General features: G+C 41.8%; 1 protein-coding gene across 6 annotated transcripts in view; it reads left to right on the forward strand.

Annotated features, from left to right (window-relative positions):
* PDE4D (phosphodiesterase 4D) overlaps positions 1-20,629 on the forward strand; it is a 623,750-nt gene that overhangs the window by 568,280 nt on the left and 34,841 nt on the right. For 5 of the 6 annotated variants that reach the window (XM_014964972.1, XM_014964973.1, XM_014964976.1 and 2 more), the window contains one exon: positions 1,513-1,625. In XM_014964972.1, coding sequence (XP_014820458.1) covers positions 1,513-1,625 — 113 coding nt within the window. Of the gene's footprint in view, positions 1-1,512; positions 1,626-2,248; positions 2,300-20,629 lie in introns of those variants that run through there. The other variant, XM_014964979.1, reaches the window with a different exon arrangement.

Genomic DNA, 20,629 nt, shown 5'->3' on the forward strand with positions numbered 1-20,629 from the left:
GATGTTGAACAGTAATGCACTGAGCTGTTTGGCAGTAGTCCATGCTGGGGTGTTTTATTTAAAATGGAGTTTTAGTTAATTTGTTTGCCTGACTTTTTTGCTTGTCTGACATACTGAAAATAAGGTTAATGTGATGTGAAACAAGTCAAGGGAGATGTTTTAGATGGGAATAACAAGCCCACTGAACAAATATTTCTCTACCTTGGAATTATGTTTGTATGTAGTTGATCCAGAAACATGCATGCCAGGAGTTTCAAAACTTGATGTTTCAGATGCACAGCTTGCAAAACAGCGTGCCTGGGCTAAAACTCACTCAGCGCTGAGTCCACTGTGCAGAAGCATTCTCCCCTTCTGATCCACTTGAGACAAAAAAAAAAAAAAAGTAGGCAGGCTTTGTAGGTGAGGCTCGCACCCTAGAGATGGGATTATTTTTGGGAAATTATTGGCATACCAGCAGATGTCCTGCTGTTGGGAGAGTTACTGAAGAAGGGAGTATCTTCCCCTCTCTCAGTGAAACTTTTCTAAGTTTTAACACAGTTAGCTCCGATGTGATACGGATAGATTTTTGATTAAGCCATGACTTTCCATACTGGTACCGGGTCAGTTTCCCATATTGCGTGGCAAGGTGCAGTTCTGAAACTTTCATCAGCCTGGTTTTATTGGGTTTTTTGCCTTTTTTTGTTTTTTTGGCTGACAGCCGACATGTGATACTTCGTTTGCACACACACACATATACACACACACACACACATATACATACACACACACACACACACATGTACATACACACACACACACACAGAGGCTTTTGGGCGAGCGCAAACACGGCTGCAGTTATTTGAACACTCCTTTAGCTCCAGGTGCTTCGGGCAGGTCATCCTCATCCCGAGCACTTAACGCGGGTTTTTCCATCTTCCCCGCGCTGCACCGACATTTAACCCCTTCGTTCTCATGGTTCTCCGGTGGGGAGGTATGAGAAGACGGGGACAACGACGCGGTGGCTGCTCCGCGCCGGGTTTTGCGGGGCTCCCGGCGGAGTATGGGGGGTGCGTGTGTGTGTGTGTGTGATTGAGTGTGAAACCGCCGGTGGGGCGGCGGGCCCCGCCGTCCGAGCTGCCAAAACAGGAAGCGCGGTGGCCGTAGCCCGCGGCCGCGCTGATTCACCCCCCCGCCCGCGCCCAGGCCCGGCCTCCCGACGCCGCCTCAGGGACCGCTGCGCGCCCGCGGAGCTCGGCGCTGCCCGCCGAGGGGCGGACCGCGGGGCGGGCCTGGACGGGACGGGACGGGCGAGGGAGGGCGGCGGCGGCGGCGAGCCCGGCCGGCGGCAAGTTGAGCGCTGGGCTCGGCGGCGGCCCCGCGGAGGGGGAAGAGACGCGGTGCCCGGCGCTGGCAATATGAGGGAGCCGCACTCATGTGCGGGCACCGGGCAGCGGAGGATGGAGCCGCTGGAGCTCGCCGCTAGCCCCGTCAAACGCTTGCGAACTGAGTACGCCTTTCCCTGTCTCTTCGCAGAGGAGGCCTACCAAAAACTGGCCAGCGAGACCCTGGAGGAGCTGGACTGGTGCCTGGACCAGCTGGAGACCCTGCAGACCCGGCACTCGGTCAGCGAGATGGCCTCGAACAAGGTAGGAGCCCCGCCGCCGCCCCCGGATCGTCAGCACCCTCCTACCCCCCCATCCCACCCGCCTCCCATCACCTCCCGCCCCCGCCGGGATCCCCCCGCGCTCCCGGTCCCGTGTGGGGCGGGAGGGACCCGACGGGCGAAACGGCCCCCGGCCGGGAAAGGTGCCGCGGGAAGCCGGTCCCCTCGATGGGAGCTCCGGGGCGGGAAGAGCTCTCTGGTGTGGTTTACCCGCAGTTTTCTTAAACGTCGGGACAAGTTGTGAAAGTGATGCGGGTCTTGGAAAGCTGCACCGCTTCCCTGAGTGTCTCCGTTTAAAAGCACAAAAAAGAGATCGGTTTGGGCTGCTGGCAGTAATCCCTGCAAGTTGCCCCTTCGGTTCACAGCATCCCGTTCTGAACCACAGCTCTTTCCTAGAAAAATAGTGTAGAAAGCAGCGTGAAAAGGTGATAAGGGCGGTTTTTGCTGCCACGGGAGCTGCAGGCTGAATTTTGTTAGTAAAGGGGTAATGCTGACAGCTCGTAACGCGGTTTGTTGTGAAAGAACACGCTCGGCACCGAGGTCACAATAGTCAGGGTGGACACCAACATTCAGAGGTGCGCTTCTGAGACCGAGTGCTCCCTGGAAGTTGAGGATACGTGTCAGCCGGGGACCGTGTGTGGTATCTCCTCTGTGTGTGTATGTTTGTTTTGCAGTTTATTGAAATAGTTTCCACACTGCTCCATTCATAAGTACGCTTTCTTTCACGGTTTTTGGTTTGCAAACAATGTGTAGCTACGTTTCTGGAGTTAATTTTTAAAGCTGAATTAGTCAGCCTGCTGCCGTGCTTCAGCATTTATTTTTAGATTTGTCATCAACTGATACTCTGAGTATTTGGGGATCAACATGTACAATGACAGAGAATAAGAAAGTCTTAATTAAATAGGTTGGTTGTGTCTCACATGTCTGTGAAAGCAGCTGATGATCGGTATGTTAACATCTTTTAACCATTTTAGTTTCAATTAGGACTTAAAAAAAAAAAGTCAGAAAACAGTGTTTTTGACTGGGCTTATGGCATTTTAAAATTTTGTTGTCTTGCTTTGACTGCCTTTACCAAGTATGTACTGTTTCTTATTGGCTGTTTTAAAATCCATGTTCAACTTGTCCTCCAAGATGTGAGATGTTCACACTCTTGGGCAGTGTAGTCCCATAATGTAATAGCCCTTGTGTTTTTCTTGTCTTCAGAGACTCCTAGCAGCAATGAAATCTCTGTTTTAAGAGTTATCTGCCTGTCATTGCCCTATTCTCAGAACTGTGTTTTCAGTTTTTATTGCTAGTTGAAAGGTCCCATTATACAGGGCATATTGCATATGTATAGGCAAGCTACAAAGTGAGGAGTTTCAGAGAGTCTTTTAGCACTCTTTGAATCAAGGGATACTGTTTTCAGAGGGAGTAAGATCAGACCAACACGTAGGACCTGATCTTTCCTTGTGAACAAGTTTGAATACCTATCGGTTCCCTGACTTGTGACGTCTGTACTGCCACTCTTTCACAAGATCCTGGACTTTCCTCAAGTATTTGTTTATTACCTCCCTAAAACAGATAGGATATGTAGTGTATTTTATGAACAATCAGGGCAACCTGTTTTCAGAATAAGATAAAACTAGTTACGAATCAATACATCTTAAGTTTTGCCAAGTATATTCAGAATTTTACCTAAAGAGGATCTGTTTTTAAATAAAATGTGACAACTACTTTGCATCTTTAAGTAAACGCAAAGGTGCAGTATATCAGATGTACTGATACTATGCTTAGTTTGTTTTTGTTTGAACTAGTTAAAGAATTGTTTGCTATGGATTACAGGATAAACATTCTTCACGTGTTTATTCAAACGAAAAGGAAAATGTGATTCAGAAGAAGTTTTTCATCTTGTTTCCAACTTAAGGTCATGGAGACAAGGGATCAGTGCAGGGTACACAGTAAGCCTAGTTGTCATAATTAACCTGAAGGTCAGTAAGAACAATGCCAAGCTGTGCATCAAAACTGGAATTTTTATATTGCAGTGGTGTATTGCCTCAATTTGCTTGATCTGTCCAGTATGGATATAGATGTCTAAAGCGTTTTATTGCTACTTCCTACAGTTCTGTATTGCAGTATTTCGGAAGAGCCTAGTATTACTATATTGGGAAAGAATAGTTGCTGTTTGGTTTTGCAGGTCATACTCAAGATAAACATTTTCCCCCTTTTTTGGGAAATCTCCCCACCTTGTATAGAAATCTATGACCTGTTTCAGTGTTTGTTTTTTGTTCAAGAAATAATAATTGAAAAAAAAGTAAACCATTGCCATTAACCATAATATGAACCATCTTGAATATACACCAGCAAGCCCACATAATAACGTGAGAAAGTTGACTGCAGGAGGATTTTAATTTTAGGTGTGTAACAGGTTGCTCTAACGAATAATTTTATTCCTGATTATTAAAAAGTATCTGTCATTTATACCTCACCTCCTATTGTCAGATAATTGCCACATCTCTGTGAGACATACAGGTAAATTATACTATTTTAGTTTGTAGACAAATGAAGTAGAGAAGCCTTATTCAAGACTGAAGATATAGACTTCAGTACAGCAATGAGTATTCAAGAGTACTTAATTCTCTCTCCCAAGAGTAAGTCCTATAAAATCAGATGAGAACATCAGTAAAAGGAATGTTGTTGGTACGGGACCGCATTTCTCACCATATTTCCCTTTTTCCCTTTCTCTGGGTTTATTTAAGAACTAGGCCACAAGACATGGTTTTTTCAGATTCTCAGCTACTTCCCTTATTTATTCCCCCCTTCCCCCCCTTTTTTTTTTTAATATAACAGCATTTTTATTAGTGTTAGTTTTCCTTATTTATGTGAACATGTGCAGTTCATAAGGGGTGGCATAAGAATTGAGCTCTGCACCAGGTAAGAGCTTTTGCCCATCGTGCAAAGACTGCCATAGTAGAGAAAAAAAAATCCAGGGAGAAAGCAGTATTATTATGCATCCTGGATGCCTGAAGTAGGCCAGGGAGTGAGTCTTACCTCCCTTCCCTCTCTGCTCAGGGAGCTGGCAGGCTGAACTGTCAATTGCGTCAGTGTGGAATCCCCTTACCATCAGTAATGCCTGCGTAGGACTCGCGTTGGTGTATCCCAATCCAAGGGTATTTATTTTGTTTAGATGACCCTGGTGCTCAGTGAGCAGTAGTCTGTGACGTGCCAGGTCACGGCTTTGGGTGACTGAAAGTGAGATGATGCGGATAAACAAAAAGATCCTTCTGCTCCCTGCTTAAAATTGCTTGAAGCAGTAGGCATGGGGTGCTCTCCGCAATCTCCAAGCGAGCCCCTGGCATGTTGTGGCAGTAAAAACTTTGAAAACATGCTCTAGATAGGCACTTCAGGAAGCCAGCCATGGTGCTTGGCTGCTGAAGTTACACCAGGATGACTATAATGTCCAGATGATGTCCCATTTACTAGCCATCCCAGCGATAAGATTTCCAAGCGCTTGGAAGCATTGCACATGAAGTAACTGATGGATAGGTCTGTGATGTGCCCAGAGACGTGGTTCATAAATAAATCTGATTTCAAAAGAACATAGTATTTAAAAGTATTGTCAACGGTCATTATGTTGTTAGGAATCTTATAGTACTTGGTGTTTTCTTAAATTACCAGCATCTGGAATTGGGTACTAACAAGAGAATACCAGCTTCTTTTTAAAAGCACAGGAAGTTTCTTGTTGTAGTAACTCCTGTAGAAACCCTGTAAAGTCTTTAAAGGCTCCAAAACTAGAAAACAAATAAGCAGAACCTTAAATTTGGAAAATTGACTAAAATGTCTTTCATTTTTAAAGACCTGTTTCTGATTTTCTGTCCCCTGTACTGTTAATATTGGCTAATGTCAGTGAACTGTGGCTCTATTGTTGTGTTTTTCTGTGTGATACTTACTTGAACAGAAATTAATTTTAGGAAATCATTTACCAATTTGGGTCACTAAAGGTAGGATCTCAAGGCATAGTTAGATGCCTCTATTTACTCTTCTAGGTTTCCAGAGATGCCAATTCATATTGTTTTCTCCTAAACTGAATTGTGAGTAATATCTGCGTTGAAATATGTAGTTTTTTAGGTGGGTATTAGCTTGCTGATTGTGACTTCTACCTTTAGACACAGTACACCTTTATGTACTGTACAAGCAAATGATCTTTTTAAAATTTCCAGGTTGCAGAGTGATTATTATTATATTATTCTAATAATTTCCTCTTTGTTCATGAATAACCCCCTCCTATTTTTCTGCCAAACAAGATTAAGGCAAAAATTAATAGATTTTTAAGTTCTCTGGGAGAAGCACTATGTTCTTCCTTAGGCAGTTTGGCAGTACCTAGCTTACGTGAGTATTAATTATAGATTGTGAGGAGCATAAATTGTAGATTAGTCAAATGTGGAGGAATGCTTAGAATGAAACTGATATGCAGAAGTGTATTTTCACTTCAGTAATGATGATTTTGCAAGTATCTCCAGGGTGTTGCTTTTATGTGAGTGAATATCTGAATTTAGACATGGAAAAAGTCTCAATTCATGTTGCTTCTGTTTCAGTTTTAAGTTTACTGCCGATGACAGCGTTTTTGCACGAACTGCTGATAACTCGTAATGAACAAACGTTTGGGAAGGCTCATTCATTATTTCTTTCCCACTATAAACTTTTGTGAATGCCTTTTCTCCAGGAAACGTTTTTAGTTATCAAAGCTAAGAAGATTTAGATTTCATTTAGTTTTACCATATGAACTATGAAACTGCTTTTTAAGTATAAGATATCTTACAGTTGGCCAGCTTGTATACCTGTATGTGCAAATGCTTACAGATTAAAGCAGAAGTCTATTTACAGACTGTTGCTAGTGCTAGTTACTAGTAAACAAACCTTTCTGAGATTTTTTGAGTGCTGTGAAGATGCCCAAAGCATCAATGTTATCAACCAACTACAAAGGTTACTCTCTTGTAACACTTGATTGCAAACGTTAGTGGGATTTTTGTTTATGTTTATGATCCTATACTTGTCACCCATTCCATAGACTCAAGCAATAATCTTAATGATACTTTATTTTAAAAAATTACCTACCAGTAAACATTTAATGTAAACTACAATTACATTTGAAGGAAACAATGACAACTTGAAATCTGTGTGGGTACTTCTTTTTTATATTCCCTCCTGAAGTCCCCTGCCAACGTGAGCTACTTTATAATTACATTTTCCTGCTGTTAAAAAGCATTTTTCCGTTCCTCCTTTACAGCGTTAAAAGGCTCACACATGCAACAGGGAGCTGACTAACGTAATATCCGGGGAAAGAGTGAGGCTAAACTAATTATTGAGTTGAAATAATGGACCATGTATAAATTCCCTAACATGCCTGGAACGGAAGTGCTGTTTCACCTCCGCTGGGTTTTCCCAAGGGCAGGGGGGAGCCCCGCTGCCCGCATTCCTGCATGACCCTCCCCAGAGCGAAAAATCCCCTCCTGCCTCTTGGCAGCTCTTCACAGGCAGCAGCCACTGGATGGGGAATCAGCACCGTGTTCCCACAGGCTGACAGCAGCTCGCTGGGTTTCCCCATGCCTGGAGTTTCTGGAGCTGACGACAGGCGCTGACTTCTGGTTTACGTCCATTCATCTGTTTTATCTTGGTCATACTCCGTGGAAAAGCTTGAGTCCTGTGGCGGTCAGTAATTTTGTAGGAGCCCAGACGGGCTGAGTTGAGAACTAGTAAACGTGTCTTATGCCACTGCCTCAGACGCTTTTTAATAGACTAGTTTTTTTGAATTCTTGCTGACAGCTTTGGGAATGGGTTTGTTGCACAGTTCGGAGCTTGTCTTCAGAAATTACATTTCTTATGTAGGAGCATAATTTTTTTTTTTTTCCAGTACTTTTTCCAAATATGGAAGCTCAGCCAGAGTAATAATGTATCCTCTTCTGTCATAGCCACTGATTAGAGTGACCTGTTTCCAATTAAGGGGTAGGATAATGTTGTCATATCCATTTAAGAGGATTTAAATGTCCGTCATTCTCTTGGGTTTCAGCTATTGCACATGAAAAATATGTGCTGGAAATGTAACAGTAGGAAAGGAATTTGTTGCTGTCATGACTAAATTGTTGCAGAGCAGGCAGCATGTCTGTTTTGATTCTCAGATTTAAAGAGCTCGGATACGCAGATGAAAAACTTGATGGAGTTTGTTGTGTGACAGTCCTCTTACATAATGTCTGGCAATGCCATTGCACTTGGCTGGCTGACATGATAGTTTAATTGGTTCTTAAGCTCCCAGATCTTTCTAGGAAAATCTGAGGATTTGGTTAGCTCTTTAGAGTGCTTCTTCTGATAAAGATTATAATTAAGGGGCAGCTGTTAGCCCGAAAAAGCTTGTTGAGTCCAGCATCAGGGAATTTTTTATTCATTAAAGATTTCCGTTTGTACGGTGACAGAGTAAAGGCGTACTGATAAAGCAGTGAGCCTGAATTTGAATTAATGCACATTAGTGCAGCTTCCCCAGTTTTATTGTACATTGTATCAAGAGGAAAGGAAAAGAAGACTGAGGAGGTTTGGAAGGACTACCTTCACAGGCACACTCCTCCCTTTCCATGTGCTGAAGGCAGCCCAAAAGGACTTTAAGACCTCTGGCCTCAAGTGCAGTTTACTATGCACAACCTTATTTGCTCCCGTCTAAGACTGCTCATGCTTCTGGAGAACAGCAGACTTGCCCTTGGGTAACCACGGTGATGAGTGAGGTGTTTATATATATATAAAAAACAAGAAGATAGCACTTTCCTGGCTGTATTGCACAAGGACGTGCTGCATTGAGGTAAAAAGTGAAACTTGGTCTCATGCAGATGGCTTGCACCAACCCTTCCTTGTCATTTATGAACACTTCCATCTTTTAGGAAATAAGTGGAATAGTGGTACCAGTTTGGTAGTGGCTGAATCTCTTCTCTGCAAACACATGCTGCTTACACAGGAGCTGTCAAGTTGGTGTCAAATGAGAAAAATCATGAAACAACCCATTCCTCTGCAGGGATTATAAGTGGGGGCTTTGGTGGTATGATGGGGCTGTAGGTCTGTTGCTGAGAAAGAAGCAGATGTGAATGAGGCTCAAGGTGTCTGAGCCCTGAGCAGCCCCTTCTCCTTGTGTAGGTACTTGTGGGTTCACCTCCCTAGGCCATGACAAGGAGGCATTTGTGATTTGGAAGCATCTTAATTGAGTGGTGGGATGTGCCCCTTCTGCTGTTTGTTGGGGCTCTTCTCAAGCAGAAGTACTTCACAGGCTGTCCCATTCAGTGCCAGCAGAAGGGAGCCTGGATTTGACCCATGATGGTAAATACAGAAAACACTGGCATTTCACAGCTCCAAAACAAGATAGGAATCCTTAACCTCACAGATTCACTCTGTACTTTAAATTTTAGAAAGAACTAATTGATTTATGCATCTCTCATTGAGGGCCTCTTAAAAAGTCCTGGATGTGAGAGCTACATAAGAGAAATGATGCCTTTCTGTGGGTTGCTATGATTTAACGCTTTTCAGCTGCTTGTAGGATTGCATAGCTTTCCAGTCACTAATAACTTGATAATTTTTTCCAGAAATATAAGCAAATAGTCCATACCAGCACACAAACAGCCCTTTCTGTAGCCTCTTTAATTATAGGAAATGCCACAGTGTGAAAGATTCTTTCCTTTTAGTGTAATGGCACAGAATAATATAGACAAAACATTTTGGAGTAAATAACTAGACTTGATGCGGGAAAATGACTTTACTTTCAAGGATTTGAAGATTATGACGTTTCTCCAACACTTGACTTATTTAAAATTAAAATGCAAACATCGATGTGCCTTTTACTGATTTATTTTTTTTTTGTTTTAAGATATTGCTTGGAAAAGGCTTCATGGCTATGAGTACCTCATAACTTCTTGCTTAATAATAAAAGTGGAATTCATGGCTACTGAAAGGCATGATAAGTATTTGAATACTTGTGGCTCCTTGTGACAGTATTTAGAACCAAGAACTCCTGCATTGTATGCATAGTGGCATACTGCTGTAATCAAGTTAGACTGTAAGATATGAAGCGTTGCAGAAAGCAGTGGCTTTTTTTTTTTCTTTTGTTTTTCCTTTTAATAAATTTTGTGTTTCCAGTAAGAGGCAGCTTCTGCTATTATATAAAGTTTTGGTACAATGAATGCGGTGTTTGCTGAAACATCAGTTCAGCCTCTGCCTCATAAAGAAACTACACTAAGAAACTGTTCTCCTGTCTCATTTAAGTAAGTACGGGTTTTGGTATCATCTGCCCAAACTTTCCAAGTTTAGGAGACTTAGCATAGAATTAAGTGTATTATGGATGGATATGTCCTGTTCTGATTTATTATACTGAGATATGCTGCATTTAAAAAATAAATTGACCCCAGTTCTAGTTAACTTGCAGCCAGTCCCCTGCATAGCTGCAAAAGTGAATGTGGGCAAGCTAAAGGCACGATGGGAAGTGATGCTACTCATCCTGCCTTGAAGCCACGTGAGCAGGGTGGTGGCCACCACCTACCTGCCTGTCGAGCCGGGCTATGCCTAGCGGAGCTGTGCTTTGGTGGCCACTGTTGCTTCATCTGAGTCTGAAGCCAGGGGAGACGCTGCCATGTGAGGGCAGGTTCTGCTGGTCGTTGGCTCTGCTGGCCAGCTCTGGCTGTGGACATGGAGCTCCATGGGCAGCAGCATCATCTGTAATAAATCAAAAGCAGCGAAGCAGCAACACTGAGTCAAGATGATGTGCAGGGCCTCTTTACCAGATTATCTACAAATAAAATTTAAACAGCTTGCTACTTCTGTTAAGAAAGTTGTAACCAACTAATCTATGATTAGCTAGTGAAATAGAGCTGACTGAATTCTTCTGTAAGATCCCCCATCAAGACAATGTTTAACTAAACCCTTTGCTCGTAGTAAGGAAAAAGCTGCTGGTTTATGCGTTATTGCTATTGGTTTTACTTGGGGAGGGAAAGGAGGAAAAATGAAAGTCAACCTGTGAGCAGACCTTCCAGTTAAATATGATTGATTTTGATCTTTTATTATAAGAAATTTATTATAAGAAATATCAGAGTTGCAATTAATATACATATGTAGTTTTGCATAGTAATAGTTCTTCTTTCGTGGTCAAGGGTAGTTTCTAATTTGAATAAAAAGTATGTAAATAGCTTATGGATCTAGTTAAAACAGCCCAGAATATAAAACACTTAACATCAATATCTGAGTTAGCTTTTCACTTGTGAAACAACACAGATCTTTAGGATCCTTTTTTGCATCTGTGTGTATGGCAAGTTACGTTTAAAAAAAATTGCCTGCACTGTGCTACAGTGATACACCATGACATTCACATCACTCCATTTACAGATCAGAGGTATTTCACAGGTGGAGAAAGCGTTTGTGGTGGTCCAAGTCTGGGAACATGCTTCAGAGCACCTTTCACGTGTTCAGCCATGCTGTCCAGTTGGTCTCTGCGTGGCACAGCTCAGTGGCAGGACGCCCTGTGCTCCCCATGGCATACATTCACCTGCAAGTTAAGTTTTCAGCTAGGAAGATCACTCATCAGCAGGTTTCCTGAACAATCAGAATGCAATCCAGTCTCATCAACACTAGACATTGGCAAAATCTTAATGAGGAAGCAATTACCTTAACGTGCACTAGTCCAGGCTGCTTTTCAGGCTTCTCCATCATCCTCCATCACTAGTTTAATGTGTGCTAATGGTAGCTTTTGTTTGCCTGTGTTCATAAGCACCATATACTAACCAGTGGCATTTAAGCAGGTTTTTCAAAGACATATCAAGCAATCAAAGTGAAGTCAGTGTTCATTTTTTTTCTGGAATAAACAGTGGGACCTTACAGGAAATGAGTATGGTTAACTGCAACCTCATAACCATTCCGCTACATCAATCATATTCCCCAGATGCAGAAGGCCAGGAGTATTGTTTGATGGATATAATGATGTGTGGTTTTTAATTGAATTAGTTTACATAATTGAATGGAGCTGTTAAAGCAAGCACTAGCGTATTTAAAGCAGGCTATCTGATCTTCTTGTGGCCAAGGTTGACTGTATAGCCTTAATGCAATTATTTTACCTAGAATTACAGACAACCTCACACTGCCAGCTGAGATACTAACGTTTTCATAAACTTGATTTTTGCAACTCAGAATGAACAGTTGTAGCGGAGTTGTCTTTTCTAATGGCCAAGAGCAAAAATGACTAACAGTACTGATATTTTAATTACCATTAATCAAATTTTAAGAGGAGGACCACCAAGCAGAGAGGTAGAATTTTATGATGAAATACCCTTCTCTTGATGTATACTGATGCCGGACAATAGGTTCAGGAAGGCAGCACTGGAGCTGTTGGTACTGAAAAAGTTGTTTTAACGGCAGCAACTAGAAATGAAGGTGCCAAATATTTTTTTCTTACTCTTTCTCAAGGTATCAGTGTGTATTACACGCTATAAACTTACATGTATAAACAATGATTTTCATAATACATCAGCTACCCATTGCAGCTTCAAAGAGTGGTCTAAAAGAAGAATAATTTTTGCAAAGTGAGCATATGATTCACAGTCAGTGAGTACTCGCTGACATAAAGAAACAGTCGTTAGTTTTCAGAGCTGATTGAACACAGAAAGGATAAACACACAAGGTGATATGTTGGCTGTGCTCTTTAGCAGTGTTTGCACAAACTTCATCCTTGAGCCACCATAAAAGTAGTGCAACTCCTCCAGGAAAGAACGGTAAGCAGAAGGCACAATAGGCGTTAGTGCAAGACCAGAAGAAATAGAAAAGTAGTGTTTCATTAATAGAGCAAGAAAGATTTTTAAGAGCAGAAACAACTGAAAGTAGGCTTCCAAGTAGATGTTGTAGACTGGAGCATCTTTGAGCATGTTTTAATGAAAAATGGGCAAGATGGACTAGAAAATACTCTTCGTGCAATCTTTTGAGCAGTTAATGTATTATCTACACTTGAAATATGCCAAACTTTGTGGGTGCTGTGATAAGTAATGACAAATACAAGGAACTTTTGAACTTTTATTTTTTAAAGATTTGATAACTTTTTTTTTTTTTTTTTTTGGAGGAAAAAGGTTTTGCTTTGCTGTGGCTTCTGCGAATGATTTTGAAGGGTAATGACTGGGCTCTAAGCTTTGCTACTGCTGGGTTTGCAGGTAGTTGTTGTTGTGGAGTATGTCAGCAGTATCATGAATCTTTGGCTATTGTTGGTAAGCTTTATTGCCACAAACGTGGCATTGGGGTCTTTGTTTCCTACTGTATGATACGTAAGCCCTGATACATTAGAAGTGATGCGTGGGTAGTGTGAGAGTTACCATACCTTTGGTTTTGGCTGTGTTTTCCCTCTGTGCAACAGGACCTCCCCTACAAGCACACACGAAACAAACAAAATGTTTTCAGTGTCGTAGCTGAAATGAATGAAACAAGCTATGAAATACTAGAAATACCTTTGGAAGTTAATGGTGAGCAGGTTTGTAAAGAAGCCTCTTACTATCCTTTTGTTACGTGCATTAAAATGCTTGCCTCTGATGCTCAGTAGCAGCATCTCTGAACCCGGGGGGACAGACAAGTACTCGAGACCTTGCAAAATGCAGTATTTATTTTGCTTTCTAAGCATGTGGTTACCTGGGATTCTCCCTTCTTAGCCTTAGCTCACCCATGTTCAGCTTTGGCTGCCACGGAAAACTAGAGTGAAAGGGACCTTCTGCCGCCAGGTGTGGATGGGTGGTTTGCAGGCCGTGTGGTGTGTCCGGGAGCAGCCCCTGTGTGGGGTGTTGGAGGGAGCATGCTCGGATGGATTCCTCAGCATCTCCATCCTCTGCTGCATGCTGATCACCCCCCGCTGCTGCTGCGGATGCACGCTGTGCTGATGCAGGCACCGTCATGGGAAGCACCTCGGCCTGTCACAGACAAACAGGTCTGGGGGAGAAAAAAAAGTGCAAGCCCTGACGTATGGTGTGGCCATAGCAACCAGCAGAGAGATGAGGGTGCCATTTTGGAGTAAATGCAGGCTAGTGTGGCTCAACAAGAAGCCAGAAAGTATCTTTGCTGGATTTACAGAGCTGTTCTGTGTGTGTACGTCAGAGTTTTTCTGAGACACACTGCTTGCGAGAAGACAGCTTACAAAAAAAACAAAATCTGAAATTAAGTATGTAAGGGTGTCTTTAAATGAAATTATTTTTCACTATCAATGGAAACTTTAGCTGGAAAATTTACAAGCACTTTTACTCCTGAGAAATATTAATGTGATGAATTATTTGATGCATATCTTGGATGCATAGACCTTAAAGCCCAGAGCTCAGATTTCTCAGTAAAATGACTGTGTTTTTCTTGTACTATGAAGCATGGCCAAAGTTTTGTATGTCTGAATACTGGACTCAGGTAAGATTTCATTTCATAATTTGGTAATTAGTTGTTTTTTCCTCTTTTCTTAGCACCAGTAAAAACAATTCTAGCTGGGAGGGATTTTCTGCAGCTCTCTCTGGTTGTTGCTGAGAAGGTTTCACAGGCTTTGTTATAGGAGAGCTCTTAAAGCTCATCACTGTGAAGATGATGAAGCTGGTTGATTCAGAGCCTGGCATTTCTAGCACAGCTTTCAGTACATCCCTGCTTACAGAACTAGATTTTTTACATGGATTGACTAAATTTTAAATACAAGAAGAAAAAGTGCTCTGGAAAACTTCTGCAGAACAAATCTTGGCGTTTGGGGGCTAAAACTTACGTGACGATTTTTCTTTGGTGGTGAAGAATATACATCTGTAAACTGATCTTTATTTCACAGGGCCGTTAAAGATAGATTGGTTATAGAAATGGTTTAACAATACAAAATAAAACTGTGCTGTTGGGATGAAGTAGAACTGCAGGAAGAAAACGAATTTGGTAAATATGAGTGGTAGTTTTTTTGTCTTTCCAAGTAGATAATATTGCTGTGCTCATGTGTCTTTTAGTTTTTCATACATGTGGTATAAATGAAAGCATGCTGATGTACATAGGGGTTTTAGGTTTGTTCTTGCAGTTATTACCAGAGCTTGAAAAACGTCCTGGTTGTGGAAAGCTAAAGCTGCCTTAAATGGAGGATGAGAGGACAGGTGTTGGCCTTACATCTTGTTGCACCCCATCATCTGAATAGCCTGCTTTAGTATGAAACTAGTTGCTCGTGAGGGAGGAGTCATCTGGTGTTTGGGTTTATTTTCTTCTTTTGGCTCCTTCTGCAGTGTCTTGGCTGCTGTGAAATAGCACGCTCTACCCAAATCTATCTGCTCCCCAATCTGTCTTTTCACCCCACGTCCTGCCCGGCGATGGTCTCTTGCTTTTCCTGCTGCACGTAGCTCTCTTCAACGGGGACAGTCACGCCGACTCACGCTGCATCAGCTGTCCGTCCGTCCGTCCGTCCAGCTGGCTTGCTCGCTGGCTCGTAGGTGGCAGCACTGGAAGTGATAGGATCCGTTTTGACTTGTACTCTTTGACTACCAGGGGACTTTGAGGAGTCTGTTCGCAGGCTCAGACAAATAGCTCAACTTTGCTTCATCGTTCTTTTGCTCTTGAAAAGTTTTCTAATCAAGACCTGGGACTTTATGTATTTATACTGTTGTTTTAATATGGGGTGATTATTGTTCAGTATCCTGAACAATAGGCAAGGCAAATGTTCTAGTTGGGGAAAGTATGTGCTGTGCTTACGGTGGACTGGGAAATATTGGGGGTTAATGTCAGTCATGCATGCTGAGAAAACAGCAAAAAAAATGAGCAGCATGTTTGGTTTTTAAAAGCTGGGAATATGCTTTTCACACATGTAGCAGTAAACTAAGCATTAATTAATAGAATAGCCATATCAATCTCATGAAGAAAGAAAATTAATTTTAATATTCTCTGAAGTTATCAAATGTTACGTCCTATCTCATTTTAATGGAATTTGCCTTAGACAAGACATAAACCCCCTAGTTAACTGTACAGGCCTATACAGGTGAACTACACTTGTTACACCCTTTCTGTTTGGTGCTCTGGTTTGGACATTGAGCAGAAGTGTGGCACTGGGGGTACTGGAAGGTGGTACTAGATTGCAGCTTCCATTGCCTGGAGCATTTGAACAAGTTGTTCAGATTCAACTAGAACTTGATCTAATGCCTGCTGGAGCTAAAGAGAGTCTTTACCTTTACTTCATCAGGCTATGGATGGAGCGCATAGCTAGTTTTATTTAGGATCATTATGTCTTTGATAAAGAGTTGGTAAAATCAGCTGTTAAGTAGGGGCTTTGAAAGACTGGAGGAAGTTTAATTTGTTGCAGACTGTAGTCTTTTTAACTTTTCTGTCCTTTTCATGGCAAAAATGGGCTTTTGCGTGTGTGAGCCCCCACGTAAATGGATCGACTGATGTCTTTCTGCATCTGCAAAGGTCTCTCCGGTGTTTTGTGTGCTGCTTAGGGCTTTCCCAGCTACTCTAACATTGTACACAAACATGTAAATGTGCAAAAATCAGCCAAATTTTCCTAGGTTGTTTTTTTATGAATAAAAATGCAAGCCAAAGATGAAGATGAAGCCATATCTATTTAGAGCTTATTGGTTTTGTTTGATTTTAAGATGTTTTTCAGACTAGGGATGATTTCTAGAGACTTAAAAGTATCCATTTAAGAGGAATGAAATATGAAAAATGCCTTGTTTCTTGATAAAGTACCTACTGATAATGAAAGGTTAATAGATAATCTTTTACTTGAGTAGTGACTGTGTATTTTATATACATATTGCAAGTTCATCAGAGAATATACCCCAATCTAATGATGTGCTTTTCTTCTGTTAGTGGAACCTAATCAGTTTTCATTATGTGATGTTATTTTCATGATTTTTAGTCTTCCTTTGGTTTCAAATTTTGCATTAAACAGAGGTCTTACATTTTGAATGAAATTATTTTTAATGCTGTGCTATAGAATTTCATAAGTAACCTAAATTATCAAAGCTAAAGCATATTAATTAATGTGCTACTAATATATGTTTAACCATTTGTTAAATATAAAACATTCACTGGTTGTAATCCATGAATAAAAGAGGTGTTTACAAAAGGTGATTACTGTATGGTGTTAGAGTACATACTGGAAATGGCTAAATGCAAGCCACGTTTGAGCATTTTCAAAGGAAATATCGATTTAGCAATAAAATCTGTTGGTGCTCTGTTGAACTGAGATTGTGTAGGAGCAACCCAGTCACATTACTGAGGAGTGAGTACACTGATGTGGCAAGTAAACCTTGATACCTATGCGTATATACTATACTATTTGTTCTTCTAGAAGAGTTAGCATAAAAATGTTTTCTACATTTGAGCAATCTGTTGTGAATGATGCAAAAATGTTGTAAAAATAGGTGGAAGATTACTGAAAGAGTGCCTCTCACCTGGATAGTTCTACAAAGTTAGTGAGAAATGCATATATTTATACTCCTATCTATTGTGTGACTGGAGATAAACAAAAAACTTAGTTCAAAATAAAACTTAGCGCAAAACCAGATGTGTAGGAGCAACTCCTGGCTGTAGCCTGTGGGCTCTGAGCTGGTGAGGGGGGAACCAGCTCTACCATACTCTGGAGGGTATGTGACCCACGTAGCATGAGAGTCATTTTGGCTTAATGTCCCCACCTTGCAACAGCCCACGGTGAGGGGTGGGCAGGAACCAAATGTTCACAGGATAGAGTGACCCTGCAGGACCTCACACTCCTGAAAGGACCAGGCATCCAGTTGCATCTCCTGACCCTCAATCATTGTTCCTGATGCTTTCAGTTTCCAAGAGCGTGCTCTCCTGAGCAAGTCTGGTCCTCTGCCTGTTCCTTCCTTGGTATGTAATACGAACGATGAGCTATGTGGGAGCTGCAGTAGCCAAAGATGAAGGATGCTAACAGTCCGTTTTTCAGCTGCCTCTCAGCTGTTGGTTGCTGCCCAGCTGAGACTCGGCTACAGCAGTCTGAGCGCTCACCCCCTCTGCTCCAGCGCAAGGTTTAACGGGGTTTGCCGAAACTGAAGGAACCCGTCGGTGTTGGCATGGGACAGCAAGGAGGGGGTGTGTCGCTCGTCCTTACCAGCCCTCGACCAACGCCTCCCCAGCCTGGCCTGGTCTGAACCTGCCGAACCCCGGCCAGGAATGCAGACATCCCTGGCTGGCGAGCCCACAGGAGACGGAGGGGAGCCAGGGCTCTGCCTGACCCAGAGGCAGCAGCATCCCAAGGTGGGCTGCCGCCACCGCACAAGAATTCCCTGCCCAAAAGGATGCTCAGATCCTGTGTGTAGGATAAGAGGCAAATTACTGGTATCAATAGACACCGAGTAAGGAAACATGAATACACTCCGGGCTTCCTCACGCAAATACTGAGAGGAGCACCTCTCCTGTGAAGACAGGCTGAGGGAGCTGAGATTGTTCAGCCTGGAGAAGAGAAGGCTCCGGGGAGACCTTATAGCGGCCTTTCAATACCTGAAGGGAGCCTACAGAAGAGCTGGGGAGGGACTCTTTGCCAGGAAGTGTAGTGATATGACAAGGGGAAATGGTTTTAAATTGGAAGAAAAAAGATTCAGATTAGATCTCAGGAAGAAATTTTTTACTATGAGGGTGGTGAGACACTGGAACAGGTTGCCCAGGGAAGTTGTGGATGCCCCATCCCTGGAGGTGTTCAAGGCCAGGCTGGATGGGGCTTTGGGCAACCTGATCTGGTGGGAGGTGTCCCTGCCCATGGCAGGGGGGTTGGAACTGGATGATCTTTGAGGTCCCTTCCAACCCAAACCATTCTATGATTCTATGATTCTTCTAAGAGGGGTTTAAATGACACAGGTAACAAGTATGCAGTTCAGGAAACGACAGAGCTGCTTTTGACCTGGTTTTGGTGTCTTGTCTCCATCCCCCTTGTGTGTAGCCGTAAACCCAACCTCACAGTACACCTCACTGTGGGGCTGGAAACCACTTGGGTTTCATGCTTGTTTGCTCAATTTGATCTAGGGGCATTTAGGTGAAGCAGTCACTTGGACAAAAAGAAAAATAAGCATTACATTTTTGTTTTCTTCTTGCACGAGACAAGGGTGAAATGGATGAGGCTGGTTGTTTCTCCTGTACTGGACAGAGACATCTTCATTTTCTTGTGAATCCACATAGATTTGGAGCATGTTTAAAATTTCTAAATAAATAACCAAATGAAAGGGAGAAAGGATGAATATTAGTTAGTGAATAGCGCTTGCTGGGTTTTTTCCTTGAAAGAGCAATGACACTATCACATGCACTTTAGTGAGGAGTACAACAGCCGTGGCTTATTAATAGAGCCTAAACCAACAAAATTGCATGAAACAAGTTGCAGTCTGCTTTCAAAATGCTGGTATTTACTGTGGATGATTTACAAGCACTTGCTAAGTCGTACTTACATTAGAGTACAGTTTGTTGCAGTGTTAGTAGTCACTTCGCAGTCTAAAATTCTCTGCTTTTGTCTGTCATATCGTTGCTTTTTTTGTAGGATAGATTTTACCTTCTCTTTTTTTTCTTGTAAACTGAGCAATACTGTTTAAAACAACAGGATATAGTTTGGTTCATATTTCATTTTCATATATATTAGAACTAGGAAAAAAGTTATATTTTAGTTTTGCTTTTTTTATAAGAACACTAAGCATGACTGTAGCTTTAAAAAAGATGATTAAAAGACTCATTTCTTTTGGTATGAAATGGCAACCATTCAAGATGATTTCTGATGAACTGTTAAAGCATGTGCTTGGCCAGGTCTACAGTAGGAACACCTCATTAAAATAAGAATGTCACGTTACAGGAGAAGTAAGGTTAATCCAGCAATACCAGTGAAGCTGTTTTTTGTCCTTACATAGCAAGCCAGTTTTCTGTGTGAAACAGGCAATATGTATAAAGCTTACTTTTTGCTGGTATGGCTGTATCAGTCTTAGGGTGAGTGTGCCATCACAGCTCTGTGAGAGAAGTATCGCTGCTCTGTGCACACTTGTTAGACAGATGTAGCTGTCTGCAAAAATGCATAATGTAGGTACAAACCTCTTTTGTGGCTATGATACCGTAGATATTTATGGGATAGGTATTTACTTGCAGGGTGTATACACACACACACACACACATATATATAAAAAATACAAATAAGTGATTTAGATGATCTGCATTTTATATTCCTTTTATTGAAGACCTGATTCTTAGCCCAAATTGACACTCAGGTTGAGGAAAAAACCCTCGTGAAGGACAAAAGGAGGGGAGAACTGCAGAAGTTTTTTCTTTCTAGATAGCTTTAAATTGTGAGCAACAGCCTGAGAATTGCATGAGATCTGTGGGGTGATCAAGGAATAACTGCAGTATTATATTCCTCCTTGTAAGCTGCAATTTTTTACTCATATTTAATGTACTGTGTCTGTCAGACATGGCTGCCAGTGTTAACCAGGCAAATGTTAACTAGATAGGAGCTAGAAAAGGGAGAAAAAACTTTGTCAGATGTGTTTAAAGTCAAATATTTTCCATTCAGTAGGTAGGGAATGGTTAGAATTTCCTGCAAATATATTTTAGAAAAAAAAAAATGTTTCTCTTTTCATGCTACTTAAATGACAAAGTACTTGTTTGCAGGGGAGCATTTTGATATTAGTAGAAATCACCTGTATAATTTCTCTAGTGTGAATACCTTTATGGATTTAGCACAAGTTGTCTTGGAAAAGGCTTAAACTTCACTGTGTTCTTATCCCATAAAACAAGTATCCTTATGAGGCATTAACATTGATGTAGCTTGTAAATCTTACTTATGCAAATAAGCTGTAGAAAAGGCATTTGCAGTTGCTGTAGCTGGAATAACACATAAAAGTTGTTGGAATTCCTGTGCCGAAGGGCATGGGTGGTTAGCTGGAGCACAAACATCTCCGTGGCACAATATTTTTTATTAACAACAGCGTTCCTTCAGCATTGGTATTGCATAATTTTAGGTGCGTTGTTGAAGTGCTATGTCTT

Source organism: Calidris pugnax, unplaced genomic scaffold (genome assembly GCF_001431845.1).
Source record: "Calidris pugnax isolate Ruff unplaced genomic scaffold, ASM143184v1 scaffold273, whole genome shotgun sequence".
In the NCBI taxonomy this organism is placed as follows: Eukaryota; Metazoa; Chordata; class Aves; order Charadriiformes; family Scolopacidae; genus Calidris; species Calidris pugnax.